Raw genomic sequence first — 19,727 nt, 5'->3', positions numbered from 1 at the left:
GCGAGAAGCCAGCCTGCTGGCAACAATTTCTAATGACGAACGCATGAAACAAAACCCCTTCAAACAGAAAACAAGCAGAAAAGGTGTCAAGCGTAATAGTATCTTACATCCATCTTGGAAGTCTTACAGAAGGCTCCAACAGGATGCACGTGGTCATAGAGAATAATGACGCCAACCATTACTCTCATACAGAACATAAGGGTCTCTTCACTGGTGAATCTACTCCTGTATTCCCTACAAAAAGAAGACGTATTTATTTGTTAACAAAAAACCTTTAAAGAGATATGCATACATACATTGCTAACATATTACGGTAATCAGCCCAAATGAAATATTCAGCATTAATTTATTGATTTACTTTGATGTTTTATAGCATCAACGTAATGTTGTCTAACAACTTTGAGGGCATACATCAAAGTGTATGATGATGGGAATATGTGGGTTTCAATCTCCTGCATGTTCTAGCTAATGTAGTTCAGGTACTAACTTGGCTATTGCAGGCATTTTGGGGAGTGTGTGCTGTTACGGGTTGGCGGATGTAAAATGTTTCTGGTGCAATATATGAAAACACTAAGATATATATTTAATCTTAAATGAGGGTGAGGTGACAGTGGCATTAAAATAAATGCAATCAGTATGTAATCACACAATTTACTGCCAGCTACCAGAAGAATTAAAGTGAGCCAATTTGTATAAACAGGACAGACGAAACTACATGTTGAAAACACTAGAGTAAGAAAACCTGAACATGAAACACAAAAAGTTTGAGCGTTTCTTCAGCCCTGGAGTTTTAAGGATCTAATGTAATCTCCATGTAGACTGAAATGGTAGAATTATCTCAGATGGTTAGACTTGTCAAAGCATCATATTTGCTTTTGGTGGAGACATTTAACTTGACCACTTCAGTTGCAACCTGGAAGATTCAAGAAACTAAAAATTATTTTTGCACTGGGCTCCAACAATGGTAACCCTTCTCATACTTAGAAATTATAAAATTCTGAGGAAGGTATGTTCTTACAAAAGAAAACATGGACACAACACCAAAGAGAAAAATAGGGGGGTTTGAAGTCCAAAGTGGAGTACCCATAAGTAGTACTTTATGATATATACATACATATATATATACATATACACACACACACATACACATATGTATGTATATATATATATATATATATATATATATATATATATATATATATATGTATATGTATGTATATATATATATATATATATATATAGCGTATTCCGTAGGAACTTTATAACACAACAACTCATCTAGATTCAGTCTCTGGAGTACACATCCTGCCTGCTCTGAAGTAATGGGACCCCTTGGTGATGTTAAGAGATTTTTATGGGTTTATATTTTTGTGCATGTGGATTATTCATTTAAATATACATTTATATTTATTGCCTGATATAATATGACCGTTTTTTAAACAAATTTCCTATGACATATAGAAGGGTGTTTTTCTAATGTATAATAATTAGTTGTGGCACATTTATGTGTAAATCACCATCTTGTCTAGGATGGAAGCGGTTTCCGTCACTTCCCCCTGTACATCTTCAACCAACAAGTTCTGCAGAACAAAGTCAAGCTAAAATGTGCTGATTCTATTACAGCTCCGATGGTCCCCACCCAGGCCCTCCATCCCCAAGTGGCTGGAAGACCACTTCTTCTGTGAGATGATTAGGGCTTAGATAACCCAATATTTTACTGACAACACGGATACGGCATCCTCCCCCAGGTGGAATGGGACTACTTTAAGGCTGTGATGCGTGAATACTGCATAGCGGAATCGAAAGGGGCTCAACACTCACTATTCGGCGTCGTTGAAACTGCTGAAGAACTCCTCAGAGATGTGGCAACCCGGCGACTGGGCCGCCCGGAGCTTCAGCCCAACCTCTTGGTGGCCAGAGAAGCTGTGGCGTCACAGGTAGAACGATTACGATGCTTTGACTACAAGTAGTACACTGACAAATTACATGCAGAGTGGGACAAATCCTGTTCACTATTGGCGTGGATGGCTAACGCTGATAAACGTGGCTTGGCGGCTCAACAATAGGGAAATTAGAAGATGACGAAGGCATCGGGAAGACATCACTTCGCAGGAGATTGTGCCTGCCCTTAAGAATAAGGTGCGCAACAACACCCTAGGTATGGATGGATTTCCGATAGAGCTCTATGTGGCCTCCTCTGTGAAGCTGACGCCGCGGCTGGTGCCCTGTATTCAGCAGCCAAGGAGGCCCGCCTTTTGCAGGACACTAGCAGAGAAGCGGTAATAGTCCCAATTTCAAACCAGGTAAACCCACACATGACAGGTTGGCCTACGGCCCGTTGTCGATGCTTAATATCGACTACAGAATCCAGAGTAAGATTTTAGCCACCCTTCTTTTGCCTGTCATGACTAAAATGATACACATACATCAGGCAAGATTTATCCCGGGCCCGACACGGCGGGGAAAATTCAGCAATTACTACCCATCATAGAGGTAGTTCAGACTGATCTGGGGGATGCAGCAATCTTCACGGTGGTCATAGTAAAAGCATTTGATAGCCTGGAGTGGGGCTACTTATATGAAGTTATGGGACTGGGTGGTGGATTCAGCGAGTGGACCCTGTCACTTTATGCTAGACCTACTGCTAGAGTGTGCACGCGGAGGACTATTTCTGGGAGATGGGTAGTGGAACGGGGAACCAGTCAGGGATGCCCTCTCTCACACTGCTCTTCCCTATTGCTATGGAGCTACAGGCGCCTGCAGCCATGTCTGGACAATGTTACAGGGAGTTGAGCAAAAGTTCGTATTGAGGATCGAATTGTGCTGTACACTGTCAATTTGCTACTCTTCCTGAATGATGGGGAGGAACATCTGAGGGAAGCCCGCTCCCTGCTAAAGGAGTTTGGTTCCTTCTCTGGACTGAAGGTGAGCTGGCTGCATTCAAGTGAGTTAAAAGTACAAGCTAGGTGCTGGGTGCTGGCTGCTGGCGCCGAGGGTTACAGAAAATGACAGTTAGAACTCAATATTCTCTGAATTACTGCTCGACATACTTACAGCACTTCCTCAAGGGGGTATTTGAAAGGATCTGGATGTCTAGGTTGAGGCTGGGGCGACAACGATGGGTGATCCTTACAGGGATACATAATTACTGCCCTTTGAGGAATTTTGTGAGGAGTTTGACCTACCTTGTGGGCACTTCTTACTACATAGAGCACTCATGACCGCAATGCACACGCACTGGCACACGGGGACTGTTGAGCCCCCATCGCAGCAGAGCTGGTATTACATGGCTCTCTCTGTGGACACTGTGAAAGCAGTCTCTTGCCTATATTGAGCACTAAATGCGGACCAGCAATGCCCATTGGAGAAGATGCGTTCCTAATTGGGAGGCGGAGCTGGACACCCGATCATAATAACATAATAAAGGACTGGGACAACATATCAGCTAGAGCTCCTAAAGTTTCCAGAAATGCACGCTTCACACTCATTAACTATTATGTCCTGCGTAGTTCCTACCTGACCCCGGAGCACATAGGCAGATATTTTCTGATAGCTGATGCAGCCATCCCTTGCTGCGGTGAGATAAGACCACAAATGCTTCATATGTTTTGAGCCTGTCTGAGACTCAATGAGTTTTAGGAAGGTATTCTGCATGCAGTCCAGGGTACTATAGCGAGGGAGATTTCACGTACCCAGGGCCACTGTTTACTGGGATGGTTTCCACACACATCTAAGACTAAAGTAACCAGCTGATTTCAAGATCTGTTGTTTGTCCTTGCTAAACGTGAGATAGCGCGAAATTGGGAGTCACTGGGGGGGTCCCTGCCTACATGCCTGGAGAAGGGAAATGCTGAAGTGGGCTGGTTGTACGGGGCGAATATTGCTGTGGGAGGCCAAGAGGGGTTGGGCACAGAGGTGGCCGAGCCTGGGAAGCCCTGGTAAAAGGCCTGGCCAGCCCTAAACAAGACGTGCCTGAGAGATTGCAAACATGGTCCTTGCAAACACCCCCTAGAGAGCAAAGTCCCTTGCTATGTAGACCTTACATATACAGATTTTAAAGCCCCGCATGCAGATAGATTTCAGTTTGCCTGCCCAACCCTATCCAAACAAAGGAGATATGTGGATAACACCGCAAATTATGCTTTATCATACTATATTGTACTGGCTCATGGCGGAGGGAAGGAAAAAGCGATCAGTTCAAATTTAAGTTTGTACCACTGTCATGCCTGTATCTTATCAATGTATAATGAAATGTCTGAGGAATTGACCTATATGGCTTCACTGTATTAACGTGCTACAGAGTATATAAAAAGAATAAACTCTATTTACAAAAAATAAAAAAGGTAAAATGTGCGGAGTTATTCTTCAATGATTATATTATTGGTCTGTTCTTGATGAACCTTACCCAGTTCAGCTGTAACAGATCACACATATTATTTCTTTCCACTGGTTAAATGAAATCTATTCATTCACATAACACTTTATTGTTGATGTAACATTTTTGTTCTAGCATCTCCAGATGACATTAGCATAGAGGCGACTAGATATTATTAATGACATGGGCTAGATGTGCTTATGAGTTACAGCAGGTATGATGATTATCTTTCATGTGCTCTGATTTACTGAAGAAATTTGACATTTGTTCACTCCACGACTAATCTGCAGAAACTTTACTTTAGTATTGAAAAATAATGTATAAAAATCCCTAGATTTTGGAGTTTGAGTCAGATTTTTAGGAGCTTTCCTGAATTCTGTTTTTCTATGGATGCTGCTGCCCATTTGGACTTGGAAGTTTTGTTCCTGATTTTTACTTACTTACATCTGAGAGTCTTAGAGGTATGGACTCTGTACCACAAATTTTTGAATTTTGTAAATAAACCCCTTTAACCTTTAATTAATCTAGAACTCCGTTATTGAATGGGCCCAATCAATTTCAAATTGAATGTAATTCTTATGTCTTGTATTTCTCTGGATTTCCGAATTATGGGAAGTTTAACGCAGGGACACATTGACTCATGAAACTGAGGTTTAACACCATCTCCAATCCATTAAATATTGGAAAATTATTCAAGGTAAAACTTTTGGGGTGTCTTGATTTTGTGTAGTGATTTTGCTACCACTGTGACCTTTACAGTGATAGGTGCTTTAGAGTTTTGTTACTTTTACTCAGTTTGCGCTCACCGGGTTTAACTTTGAATAGAGGTACATTTGCAAAACCCTTGTTCTAAGAACACATATATACTTACTATAGAAGTATATAGCGCTCTGCAAGACTCAGCCTACCAACACAGCAGTAAAATCGGAACAAGGGTGAAATTCTTCTATTGGCTACAGGTGCATTTAAGTGAGTAAACTGTCAAGCTTGTGAATCCCTGCAAATACTTGGATGGAATGTACATACATTTGCCACTTATAAACAATAATACGTTTACAGCAGTAACTTCAAAAAACATAAAAGATACATACGATTGTATGCACCATTTAAAGTACTTGAAATTAATTATCTTGAAGCCAATACCCTAGGCCTACTTGTAGCCCTCAATCAAATGTCCCATCTAGCAGAAGGCAAGAGACTGGATGTAAGTGCTCTGGAGAGCGGATCCGGGGGATTTCACACTGGAATACCCATAACATTTGGCTGCATTGTTCGAATTTTTTTAAACAAGATCCCTTTTTCGCTTTACTCCTATTTTACAAGTATCAATTCATTTTACAACCAAAGGACCTTGCACTAATCACAAGTATTTTTTCTCTTTATCACTGTTTTAGTGCACTGTATCTTCTCATTTCTGCCCCCAAAAATTATTATTCAAGTTGAGAGTTTAAGTTTGAGAGAACGGGTACTTTACAGTGCAGATTCCTGGGACAAGTGGATAAAAAAATGGCAGTTCAACTTAATTTTTAGTAACAATTTATTTATTACAAAACTGGAAAAATACATGGCACTTTATTAAGAAATCATATAAAGCTAAACAACTCACTCCGTGAAAGAATATACAAACATCTTAAATAAAAGGTAAACTTATGAACTAAACTTATTTCTGTTTTTATTAAAAAGCAACTAGAACCAATTGCCGAAGGAATGTTTACTTACGGCGTTTCCAACATGACTTTACAGACGCTGGCCATGGTGCTAAGACAATCTGTTGTATTCTCAATAGGTAAAGTTTTGTTCTGAAACACACAAGAGGCATGGGCATTACAAAATACAGCTGGTGTGAAAATGGGCAGCATTTGTCTGTTTATCCTTCTTGCTAATACTCACTTCAGACACAAAGCTTGTTGTGGCATTAGAAAGTGTCTTCAGCATTGGTGTAGCTTCTGCATAGAACAAGGACATTCGATTGGCCATTTCGTTATTTACTTCATTTTCTATGTCTAGCTGTATGACCAAGACAAAAGAAATGAAAATAAACTAAATACTCAAAATCAGAACAGAGTACTTTAGCTTTTTTTTTTATAAAAACAAAGTTTGTTATTGTACTTTGCAACAATGCACTTTTCATACTCTATTCTTTGAACAGTGTGATATGCATACATGTGCTGTAATCAATAATTATTCAAAGAATATACGCTTATTCATAAAAGCAACATATTACCGCCATCACCATTTTAAATAACATGTAACAGCAACAAACACTTTTAACGTCTTGCAGAGTAAAATAAATAGGGGGGGGCACCATGATTAGGTCTACACCATACAGCCCCTTCTCAGCGCTGTATCGAGTGATTTTATCCTATAATTTCATCACAAAGGAAGAATTTGTAGACCTTAACAATTTACTTGCTTATTAATCTGCTCTGCTCACAGCTCCAACATGTACTCTGCCACATTTTGGCTGGACATACAACACTAATTGCAATACTTAAAAATGGACTGTGGTAGTCAGACAACATGACACTCACAGGGGCTCTTTATATCAGATCCAATGCAGAGCCAGCCATAGAGATTGGCAAAGCACTTCGAAAGCCACTCCAAAGCTCATAAAAAGGTTGAGTGGAATGGGTCTGTATTATTAGATAATACTAATCTATAAAAGATACTACAGGTAAACTGGTATGTGGAATATATGTTCAACAAATGCACATTTGTACAAATCAGCACATCACATACAACTAGCAGCGAGGCAAAGGAAACATTACGTGCTTGAGGCTATGTGTTGACATAACAAAATCTGTAGAAATAGCTAGTCGAAGTGTAATATTCATATTGACAATTTTAGCGATCTAATGCAACAGATCAAGAATGCTGTAACATACCCATGCCAGAGCATTCTGCTCTTACTTTGGTCAATTAAATAAGACCAGCAATAACGATGACTGATTGATGTGAACATACAAAATTACTTTGCTCTAAATGTGGGATCTGTCATACTTATAATGGATATTCTACTGATGAAAGAAGCAACGCGTTAACCTTGTGATCACATGTAAAAGTTACCATGAATATCCCCATATTAATATTTATGTCACCTATGCACAGGCTTAAATTCAATATGCATACGGTTTATAAAATCACTTAAATGAAAGATGTAAACGTCACAAGAGAATTTCTGCAAAATTAATTCTCAAAGGAAAAACACTCATTAGCATCAGAGCGCCACAAAGTGAAAAATATACAAAAAAGCCCTCTGTCAATCTATCAAAAGAATATGCTAAACTAGGCCTTCAAATAAAATGGATGGAGCATCTCTATATTTTGATTCTTCTTTAACAGACAAAATATAGGTGAACCAATCGTTTGGAAAATATTTTAGAATTTTTACACCACACCCGTTCATCAGGCTCTGAAAGAATCCTTCTTCATCTTTCACGTTTTTTCACTTTCCAAGATGTTCTAATAGTAGACAAACGTGCTTCCAAATGACCCATAACCCCATGGCCACTTTTAATTTTATTTTAGTGATACACAAGTAATACAACTCTCCCGGCTTCAGATTCTGTACATCACCCCAAAAATGTCAGTCTAAATGTGAATGGTTGTGCAGTTCTTGACAGCACCACTTGCACGGTACATTGAGGGATCACAGTCATGGTGACCAAATTGCTAAAGGTTTTATAGTTAGCCTTAACATTGATAGGTCAAACAGTATCCCTTTATAAAGTTTCTCCTGATCCACCAGTACAATAAGTTTGCTATCACTCGGAAACGTGGTCCTGCTGGTTCCTTGAGCCTGTGGCCCTTAATATTCAGGCCACTCTTGCAATGTACCATTGTGGCCCATTAGGGTCGCAAAACTGTTCCTTGTTGCAGCTTTATACTGCGAAATTATTCATTTTAATTAATGTACTATTAGTGCACATTTTCATTGGGCTCAATGTCTTGTTCTTGTTACAGATAAGGTAAAAACGTTTGATACGGACTTAACTCCTTAGGTGAATAAGGTGTGACTTGTTGGCACGCCAAAGGGGAAGAATTAGAGATGGGTCACATTGTATACACCATTACTTGAATGTCCAAAATAGCACATCACCCTCTGACAAGAATGCGGTAGTTGGGACATAATGAGGACAATTCACTTAGATCTGACAGGAGTTCCTGCAAGTAGAATACTGAATTCGCCTTTTCAATGTTTCCTATTCTGTGCTGCTGCTATCAATAGTGCTATTCTGATAGATAAAACATTGTATGCATTATGGCTAAGACAGCTGGCCGCACTGCTGTTTTGGATAAGATCATTGCTGCATATTCAACATAGATTTTCTGGATCCCATTGGAGCTTTTATTTTTCCACTGTTGCCATGGCTTCCCCTCACAATATAAGTAGTAAACTGAAGTTTATTCAGAGCCTCACCTCATCACCCCCAACGCCAAGAAATTCCTTTTTAGCATTTGCCGGAAGGATTCGGAATTCAAGCAAAGCAAACTGACACAAAGCAATTGAGATTCTTTTACCAGAAGGTCTGCACTGGATGGTCAAATTTCCACTAGTACCCTTTGACACAGGGTTTCTAAACTTCGGGGACAAACATGCATTGCAGCAATCTGGTCCACAGCTAATTGAGGCAAGTGTCTTCTCTCGTAACAAACAGGTTATATTATACCGCTACATTAAACAGCTAATACCAAGCGTAAATCAGCAATCTCCCCACAACAGTAATACCGGACAGTTGACCACAAAGAGAAAGACACACAAAGTCCATGATTATAAACCTGCATTCAATCTACTGCCCAATAGGCCGGCTGGCTGGCAAGTAGGGCAGCAACGAAGGAAATCCATGTTACTTTGTCTTGAGCAAGTTTACAAGATTTAGAGGATTTTGCTACTGTTCCTGCAACCATTTTTATTTTTTGTTTTACTGGGACAAGGTTATTAGCCTTGTACCCAATCATAAACCTGGAGTACCAGCAGATAGTGCTTCCTCTGGTTTCACTCATTTGATCTTTCCAGCTTGGGTGACCCTCACAGTGGACTAAGCGCTCACCTGCACAGCTCTCCAGGTCACCTAGACACACAAACCTCTCAATACCGCTTCAACGTGACGACCCTCCAAGGGTCTAGATTGGCAATATATTATCCAAAATTCGTTTGGAGGAGAAACCCATATCTTGCAATGTCTACCAAATTTTGTCCATTTCTTACAACCTATATTGTTCCTTCAATATGTTTCTATACCGAAACACACTTATAGCATACTTGTAAATTAAGCACACAATGTGAAATTAACGCTCACGAAAAAGAACCATAAAGAGCAATCTAGCTAATACACTCACTAACATTTAAACTAGGATTTCAATGACATTCCAAGGTCTAACATTTGGTTAAAGGTGCAAACTTTTGGCTCATGTTTCGCTCTTGTTCAATTCCGAGTTTACGTGTAAATACTTTGAAATCACTAAATACTAAGTTAATTTTGTTTCACGTTTCCCATTCATTTATACATCTTAGTCCAACACAATTAAGCCTTCAGAGCAATTATTCATACTTTATTCATCACACAGGGCAATTGTGCTATCTGTATAGAAACCCAACAGTTTTTTTTTCATCACAAGTCTATGCCAGTCTCAAATATTTTTCATAGACGTTCCATTTATTCTTATTTTACTTTGTTTTGCTTTTGAACAGCTCCATGTACTCACATGCATGTTGTTTATCCTGTTACGACTTATTGTCCGCCTGTAGTAACTAAAGTCATTTTGAATCGCTGGGTTCCTCATCTAAAGGGGTACAAGAAAATGATTGCAATACTTAAGGCATCAAACACCATTTTGTCTTGTGATGTTATAGATTGCCACTTTAATTTTCTCACAAACCTTCAGTTCATCGAATCGGAGGGTGAAATGTAGAATTTCTGCAAATTCCTTGGCTAGCGCTTGTTCGCGCTCTAGGTGCTGAGTTGGAGTATAAGGAGGGCAAGTCAAAGATTCCAGTAAACTCTGCAGCGCTTTCTCTACAAAAAGAAAGTAAAACAAATATTAAAAGTGATTTCTTGGATTGATTAAACAAAAATGTTTAAGATGAATATGTTAACGGTTCAATTAAAAAGTTACCTAAATTGCAATGTGAGATTTGGCTTCAAACACATCCCTGTAATCAGATCCCAGATGTAACTAAAAAAACAACATAACCATATCCGCCTTACAAGTGGGGCTGAATTCACAAACAAAGGAAGTGCTATGCCCACAAATGTGTCTATATTTACTCCTTTGTGAATGTTAACAAAATTCCAAATACGTTTTGGAAACTTAGGCCTGTATGTTTATGCATACTCGTCCTCCTCCACACTTACTCCAGTAGTTTAGCCACAGTATAGATAATCTGCAGACATAAATACAGTGAAAACGAGCACTTGCAGATTACCCTTTTTTGGTCTGGCTTGACCGGATATTCGTTGTCAGACGTTACATGATTAACAGAAAAAGATCTATCAGAAGCATTACTGAGAGAAGGGCTTTGGCCACAATCAAATGTTGATTCCCTTCTACACCATATGATTTAGCAGACTGTGTCATTCCATTAAAGAACAGTTCTTGCATTGGACTTTTGGGCTTCTGAGAAACCTTATACTGAATACAGCAGGATGGTGACAAGCCATAAATATAGGCCCGATTTGTTGATTGTAAAATGTTATGACAAAGTTAGGATATCTCAACTATTCAGTTTCAAAAGCATATGTTAAAGGCAAAAGGCCATAATGGGTGCGTTGTTATTAGACTGTGCTAAAAACTGTAGGAAGGTTCCTTGTAATATGGAATCTCAGATGACTAGTGGTCAATGGTTTTGGAGGTGGTTACCCACCTTTCAAAACGTGGTACCAGATAATTTTAACTTAGTTAAACCTTTGCAATAAGGGACTAGAAGACCAGATGTGTTTGCACTCCAGTTTAATCCAAAATAAGACACCCACAACCAGGAGCGTCCGGCATCTGCGAGTTACAAGCACAGATACCATTTGACACCAGAACCAACAATCCTCTTTGAGCATATCAATAAACTTGTGGATGATCGTGTACTCGATGCCCTAACCTTGTGCATGGACGCATGCTTAATACAAACACACTACACCCCTCCCCCCTTTTCTTTTACATACATGCTTAAATACATTGCAGTCAGGAAAACTAAAGAAACCCCCAATAAAATCTCTTAAACACTAAGCTGTGAATGAAAACAATTTTACATTGCAGTGCAAATATGAAATACCCTGAACAAGAAGTAGAATGTTACTTACCCTGTAAGCATCTGTTCTTGGCATGTAGTTCTGTAGATTCACATGCTTTGCATACGTCTGCCATCTAGTGTTGGGCTTGGATGATTACAAGTTGTTCTTTGTTCCAAGACGTTTTCTTTGAGTAATGAGGCTGTGTGACAAATCCTCTTGGTAATACTGCACATTGTTTTGCCATGGGCGTGAGAATGTAAGAATGCTGTGTATGTAAGCAATGAGGTGTTCATGCGTTATTATGAAAAAGTATATGAACTGCAACCCGACACAAGATTTTTGGGGGAGGAGGGTTGGTGCATGCGACTCTACAGCACTACATGTCAAGAACAGATGCTTACAGTAACATAATCCGTTCGAGGCATGTGTGCTGTAGATACACATGCTTTGCATATACTGTAAAGCAGTCCCTCTCCTAAGCAGTAGATAGCTTGTGGGGGTTGCAGTTGTTTGAAAAAGTTTTAAGTACTGCTTGACCAACATTGGTTTGCTGGCGTGCACATAAATCCATACAATAATGTTTTGTGAAAAGTGTGTGAGGTAAACCATGTTGCTGCTTTACAAATACCAGCAATAGGAATGTTCCCTAAGAAAGCCATAGAAGCTCCAATCATTCTAGTGAAGTGATCTTTTGGGGGAACAGGTAAAAGTTGTTTAGCTTTTGCATCGCATGTTTGGATACATTTAACTATCCATCTTGTAATTGCAGTGGAACGCAGTTATGAATACTCCCCTCGACTAATGCCGATGCGTAGGCCACACACAGCCCAGGCTAACGCTGTAACAAGAGCAAAACTCAAAATGCCTAAACTAAAGCACCACGGTCCAGGGGGCTCCAACCCCGGAACAGGTGAAAGAGGAACAGATCGAAGCAGTGTCAACTGTGATCACGTTGTGGGTGGATCGGGGTCTCTGCAGCCATTGACTCAGAATGAAGGCACATCAGACAATGAGTCCAGCCATTACACAAACAGCACGTCATTGATGATACTCCCAGATGTGTTGCCACAGACAGCGGATGCTTTAATGTGAAATGTCACGGGGAGCACAGGTATGAATTGTATCTGGAGTGCATGGCATATGGCGAGAGCCTGGGGCAGGCGATGCAGAGACGGCCTAAGAACAAATTTGTATTCTGAGAAATGAGCCCCCTGCCCCAAATAGACACGTCACAAGCGAGACGTGCAGTCTGCCAAGATGTGGTGAGGACAGTCTGGCTACTCCCTCGCCCTGCTCCGGGGAGATCACAGTGTTCACTTGCACTCAGCTGGGAGCACCCCACCATCTATGGGAAAGTGTAGTCAATGTTTGGGCGATGAGGAGTTCTGGGACCTGGCCTAATTAACCACACAGCAAAGTAGACAGTGATTTTGTCACACTGTTATTCACCCTTTTTTAATCTGATGTCCAGGTGAATAATAATAAAGGGATCTTTCTTTTTTGCCTCGACCGTCATTTTAGAATCACTCACTCACCTTTTTTCATTTGCACTGCACTGTATCAGTACCGCCTGTGGCGTGGACACTTCCATCTTGTGAACCATAACTGCGTGATATCCAGCCAATTAATCTAGGCATGGATACACCAACTTGGTTCTAGTTGTCCTACATGACGAGGCTCCGCCAAAAGGGTGGGCTGATAGGATTCCTAGTGTCTATCGACCACTCTGGTTTGATTCAGTGCAATCCAAGTGCGCAGCTCTCACTGAGGACCATTTGGACTTAGCTTTTTTCTTTACAGACCTTCCAGCTCTTCTTGTTTTTGAGAGTTCTGGGACCATCCTTGGAAAGGGAATTGAGGGTTCTAGTTGTACAGATTGAGTCATGTAGTGTGCTATTATCTTATTCTACGCAATACGTACCCTCTGAGGGTGGGCATGTGGGAGCGGCTACGCAATTCACTGTTCTCTTTTGTGTCCACCCCATGGTAGCAACAACAAAATTGCAAGAGTTAGCATATTAATGTGGAACGTTCATGGTATTTGCATGGCGCAGATAAGACATGCAGTGCAACAATATATTAGAAGAAGAGACACTCAGATTGCGCTGTTGCAGGAGACTCACACTGAATGCGGGCGGTCAAAGGGGGGGTAGATACCGGGTGGCAAGAGTGCTGGGAGGGTCAATATTACTGCACTACGTACTCAAGGTCCGGCCCGGAGTCCCTTTCCGTTCTAAGACAGCGAAGATAGACCCAGAGGGCAGCTACGCTTTAACTGAAGGACAATTAGGTTATAGACCTGTCCTGTTGGGGAGCATATACTCTCCAAATGTAGCACAGTCAGCCTTCTTTTCCCTCTTATCAGATGCACTTGATGGGGCAATATCCCATGGATAACTGAAGGAGACTTTAACTGTGTGATAGACCCACAGACTGATCGTTCCCACCTGCCATTACCATCTTTACAGATAGTGACCGCTGCTGCCCACCTGTCCCATTGGCCCACACACTGATTCCTACTGCATTGTTGGTGATTGCTCCACCCAGACTCTAGAGTACTCCGTTGACTTGCCCTCCCATGATTTGCCTGTGAATCTAGACCGAATACTCTGAGAGGACCACATGACTACTGGCTGTGGGGGTGGAGTACTTGGGAAAGACCTTCTATGATCATAACCCCTTACAGTTTCAGTTAGAGTGCGGGGTGCCAAGGCCACTGGTCCCCACCTAGTGATTACAGCCCACTATACCCAGGACTAGATGGGTTCCCAATTGAAATCTTTAAGGCGTATGAGCATCTGTTGGCTCCAAAGCTACCAGAAGGCCGGATCCAGCCATCACTGAGGGAATCTTGGTATCTCTCTCAAATCCTGAAAAAGACCCCTTGGAACTATCCTCGTAACACCCATTATATATGCTCTGGTTGGATAAGATTTTAGTACACTTACAGCGGGTCTACTAAATGATCATATACCAAGGCTGGTACACCCTGACCAGAACAGTTTAGTCCCACGAAGATCTACCACTCTCAATATCCAGAGCTTACATAGAGTGATGGAGCTCTCTCTGGTGCAGTGGCCCTTTTGAAACCGTGGACTGGGGTTATCTGTTCTTGATTCTGACCTCGTTTGGAAACACTGGAGGACTGCGGAATTTTTGTCACCTGCTATACTCCAAGCCCACCGCCAGAGTGAAGATTAGCCAATCCATTTCCTCACCATTTCAAGTGAGCAGAGGAATGCAGCAGGGCTGACAGCAATCCCCACTGCTCTTCGCCCTGGCTATGGAGCCTCCTTGCGCAGAGTACGACAAAGAAGACAGGCTTGGGACATCCCACTAAATGGGGAGGGCCATGTTGTCTCGCTGTATGGGGATGACGTGTTAATTTAGATCTGTGAAATCCGGGAGGGAACAGCAGACAATCAGTACATCTTACAAGAATTCCAAGCTGCCAAGGGTTTGGGAGTGAGTTGGAACAAATCCTGCTTGTTCCAACTGCATCCAAATTGTCCTCAACAGCAACTAATGGTGGACCTGCAGCCTTTACTGTGGGAGCCCCACACATTCCGATATCTGGGTATATGGGTATACAAGTTTACCATGAGACACAGGACCTCAGAGATGGCAATCTCACCAAAGCCATCCCATCTCTTTCCGTCCCAAATGGCGTTCTGAAGCAAAAATGGTGATGATCCTCCGCTTACTCTAATATTTTCACAACATTCCGGAACATATCCCTCACACAGTGCATTCAGCCGTGGGGAGCTTCATCTGGAAGAAGGGGTGGCGCCACGTTGAACTCCGTAAGTTACAATTACCCATAGACAAAGAAGGTCTAGCAGCCCCAAACTTTGAGCACTATTTCTTAGCGGCACAGCTACACTGTCCTGTGCGCTGGTAGGCGGGATGCCTTGCAGAGGAACTGGGACTCCCTATTTCTACACATATGCAACATATGGTCCGCGAGACCAGGTAGCCTGTGACAGCTTTCATCACAGCCTGCGACTTATGCTGCCAATCCCTCAGTATTTTCCTGATACCCCAATAAGCTCCATCACAGTTTTAGCGACATGATAAGAAGGGAAAGGCATGGTGACATGGGAAGCCTCAGGAAGGAGCACATTGGGGGGCCCAGTTTCAAGATGGCACACTTCTGCCCTTTCACAAACTCCAGGAGGAAAACTAACTCCTGGCAGGTCATTTCCTAGCACATGGCCACCTGTTAACTGAATGAGATCGACTATAGCACACCACAGACACAGGGCCAGAAAAGCACCCACTGATACAAACTCAAAACCTGTTTTTTCTCTCAGATCTAGCCTGACGGAATTCTCTGGTGGACCCTATAGGACTTCACACGTTGTCAGCGCCGGGACACCCCCGTTGGGGGTAGCTGTTCGCGCTTTACAAGTGACTAAATAAATAAATAAATAAATAAATACAGGCACTCCACATCATGGAATGTGGACGTTCACTTATCACATGGTTTTTCCGTTCCCTGGCACATCTCACGCATGACCCATTGTCTGTGACTCGTAGGGGCTTGGAGGGTGACCGGCGGTGCACTAATGAAGGAAGAATGGGCGCTTTTATATCCAAGGCAACAGTCATGGAACGCTAAGTTCCAGTACATCCATCAGAATATCCTGCACAATCAATCAAGGGCTTGTACAGCGTGGCTACTTACCCATGAGGGTCTCAAGGTACTGGGGGCTGAAGGGCTGAGGGGCGGACTGGGTAGAGGATCATTCAAAGATCCAGGTCTTTAGGTCCTTCCTGAATTGGGTCAGTGAACCCATCTCAAGCCAGCAACTCTCAGGGGCAGACAAGGCATATATGTCCTGGAGCTGTCCAGAGGCTGTAGCATTATGGGCTGGTACTCATTAGCAGAGGTGACCGGCCACACCAATGTATGCACACTAGAGACTTCATTTTTGGGGTTATTTTAGTGCTTGAAAACGGCAAAGCCGTAAATAGTTTCATTGATTTAATTTGTGGCATTGCTTATGGCACGTAGGCTTATTGTGCACAGAAAAGCCCAGATATTATCAGATGTTGTCCACTGGTGTGTGGTGACGCAGTGGCATTGAGGCGAGAGGAGGCCCGTAAATTACACAAGATCCCTATTGTAGCAGACTGGGAGGTGCTGTTACTGGACTTACAAACTTATAAAGAGGAGCTTAATGGCTGAGCCCCTGCTCAGACCCGCACATGGTCTTGGGCTCTTGATGCTCGGAGTGGTACGACCCTTCTTCTCCTTCTCTCTCGCATCAGGCGTCCTCCAATCCCTCCACTGAGACTATAGTGCACCCCCCTCATATGCCTATGCATATGTCAATTATCATTTTGCACATCTTAATACTGAATTGTATGCCTCTCTCGCATTGTATGTTGTAACGTTAGAGTGAAATAGAAATGTCTGGGGTAATTGGTGCATGTTCAGAGAAAAATCAGTCTATTTCGCCCGCGGCTGCCCCCGGAAATGGTCCAAAATTTGTGACCATTGGAACACCTATAGGGGGGATATCTGTAGCCCGCCCGTGCAATTGATTGTGATGTTGCCTCCACCCCATGACTTCCATTATATAGATGTATTTGTTGATGATCACTGTTTGTTCTCAATATCAGCATGATTGTTAATAAAAAAAGATTTATAAAAAAAAAAGAAATGTCAGGAGTAGATGGAAAACACACCAAGCATTCAGAGAAACTAAAAATGTGAGGACAGCACTGAATGACCTGTGTGTTATCTATTTAAATATTCAGAAAAAGAAGGACCACCGGCTCCTGTCAGTAATATTGCATCGTATTGTAAGTATAAGGCATGGGAAGAGTACATTGCCTTTGTAATTGGCATAAAGATACCAATGTGATATCCATGTGTATGACAATGTTGAAACTCAATAAATTGGTTAAAAAAACTGTGACTTTAATCTGAGAGTCATCACACCTTCAGTAAAAGCAACAATTTGAACCTTTAATTGACACCTTACTAAAATGATAAACATTCCCACACTTCCCACAGATTTGAGCTAAGACTAGACACAGCTTTGAATGGGCAAAATGCACGGATAATCCACATTTAAAGCGTAAATCCTGAGCACCTTCGTTCTGGACTTGGTTTGGTCTGATACTGTTGTTCAGCTGTTGCTTGTGAGCAGCCAGCTGCACCTTACCTGCTCCCCTGTGACCCACTGCATTCTTACAAGGCTAAAGTCTTTTTTGCATTTCCTTGGCGTATCATCTTGCCACCAACCGGTCGTTAAATCAGATGCCACACAAACCCTTCACATTCACTACTCATGGTTATCACTAAGTGCTGTGACAAAAGCGAAAAACAGGATTTGCTCTTGGGATAAAAGCAGTGTTAGTATACTACTAAATATTTCTGTCTTTCGAAAAACGTTTGTATTGTTTGATGATTAGAAATTCATCTAATTATACTTAACCTTTTGCTCCATAGGGTGGTACGGGATTAAATACCTTTAGTCCTTGAACAATAACACAGTATATTTTCCCTGAAGGATCTATATTTAAACCATCAATGTCAGCTAAATCAGAATTGAAGACTCTAAAATCAATTGCTTCTTTTCTTCGGAGGACTGCCGGGACATTCCACAAAAGAGTGTTGGAAGACAGCAACCAAAAAACGCATAAGGTTGCAAAACTGAAATAGTATGATAATACAGTTTCAAAATGGTAAAATAATGTCATGTCTTCAAATTACATTGAGAACTTATTTCTGTACATGAGGTGCGCTAATCACAGACTACCAGCTGACAGCCTTCAATTCAAAAATGAATTTCCAGTATGAATTGTGACTGCTTTAGGTGCAAGTACAATGCGGTTTAGCTTGTGTCCTGGGAAGAGAAAATTGTAATGCCATCCTAAAGTCACTCACTACTCAATGGCACACTTGAGCTGTCCTTTGATTAAGTGCAATGTCTTCCAATGCTGTGCACGTCACAGCCTGGAGAATTCACAAACGGAGGCTCTACGTTTAGTTCTTTTGAAACATGTGATATAACATGATGTGGCAGTTGAGCAGGGTGCCACAACAGCCAATGCCTGCAGGCCACTGTCTGACTGCTAAGGATCCTGGCTGACAACGCAGAGTGGTGAACAAGAAAGAGGCAGATGCGGGTCGGCCAAGTGTGAGATAACTCACCTGAGGGAGTAGAACTGGGGCAATAACTGACATGTGAGGAAGATTAATGAGCTGGAGCTCAGACTGCAAGTGCATGCTCCCTTTGGGCAGATAACTTACACAGCAGATGAAGGGTTAGTGCAAGCTGAAAATGTTGGAGGCATGGTCACAATGGTTGTGAAAGACACTAAAAGGGTTTGAAGATATGGGCTATTTGTACCAACAAATTTACCAATAGACATAAAATGGGGACACTCCTTAGATACATCAGGCCCATCATTCTCAGGCGGGGCAATGATGCAAATGGCTCGCTCACCTCTTAATCAACACAACCGCTGAGGAAGGAATATCCAGATACAGGGCTTCGGTTCCAGACTCAAACTCTAGTTATGTTGTGCTGGGACCCTCTACATTCGAACTCACCAAACTGAGAGAACAGGTCAGAAGCCAGGTGAAGCAGAAACAAGGAAGTTTAACAGGGGCACAGAAGGAAGATTACACCCTGTCTCCACAACCTGACAGTCCAACTGACAAGATGGAATCTTGTTAACACCTACCGAGTGGCGATGCGGTATGCTATGACAAAGGAACAGTGCTATAGACAAAGCATAGATGCAGTAGCAAAGGCTACACAAAAAAAAAGTTAAGCATTCTTTGCCTAAACAATATGCAACCAGGCAGTATTGCCCTAGACTGAAAGATGTTAATGCCAGAGAATCAGGCATCACAATTCTTATTTAGTGACAGGCCAGGGACCACTGATTGCAGCTAGTCCATTAATGCTGGAGAAAGTCGTCCATATAGGAAGATTAACACAAGCCTTAAATCATGAATCATAGAAGGGGTTCCTCTGAAGACTGAAATTTTAATATTGCTGTGTTTTTTTCATATAAAGTAATAAACTGTAAGAAATCTAGCTGATAACGCGGTAAGGCCTGCCCCATTTTCTAAACCTGGGGGGAGAGGGGGGGAATCTAAA

The 19,727-nt window shown here is 41.8% G+C and overlaps 1 protein-coding gene across 10 annotated transcripts in view; it reads right to left on the bottom strand.

Moving 5' to 3' along the window:
• Window positions 1–19,727, bottom strand: part of CYRIA (CYFIP related Rac1 interactor A) — a 315,678-nt gene that overhangs the window by 69,401 nt on the left and 226,550 nt on the right. For all 10 annotated transcript variants that reach the window (XM_086926310.1, XM_086926306.1, XM_086926311.1 and 7 more), the window contains 5 exons: window positions 10,256–10,392; window positions 10,082–10,159; window positions 6,266–6,382; window positions 6,095–6,174; window positions 108–234 (listed from right to left, as the gene is read on the bottom strand). In XM_086926310.1, the coding sequence (XP_086782436.1) occupies window positions 108–234; window positions 6,095–6,174; window positions 6,266–6,382; window positions 10,082–10,159; window positions 10,256–10,392 (539 nt within the window). The remainder of the gene's footprint in view (window positions 1–107; window positions 235–6,094; window positions 6,175–6,265; window positions 6,383–10,081; window positions 10,160–10,255; window positions 10,393–19,727) is intronic.

Source organism: Lissotriton vulgaris, chromosome 6, assembly GCF_964263255.1.
Source record: "Lissotriton vulgaris chromosome 6, aLisVul1.2, whole genome shotgun sequence".
Classification (NCBI taxonomy): domain Eukaryota; kingdom Metazoa; phylum Chordata; class Amphibia; order Caudata; family Salamandridae; genus Lissotriton; species Lissotriton vulgaris.
This window is presented reverse-complemented; position numbering and strand designations above follow the sequence as displayed.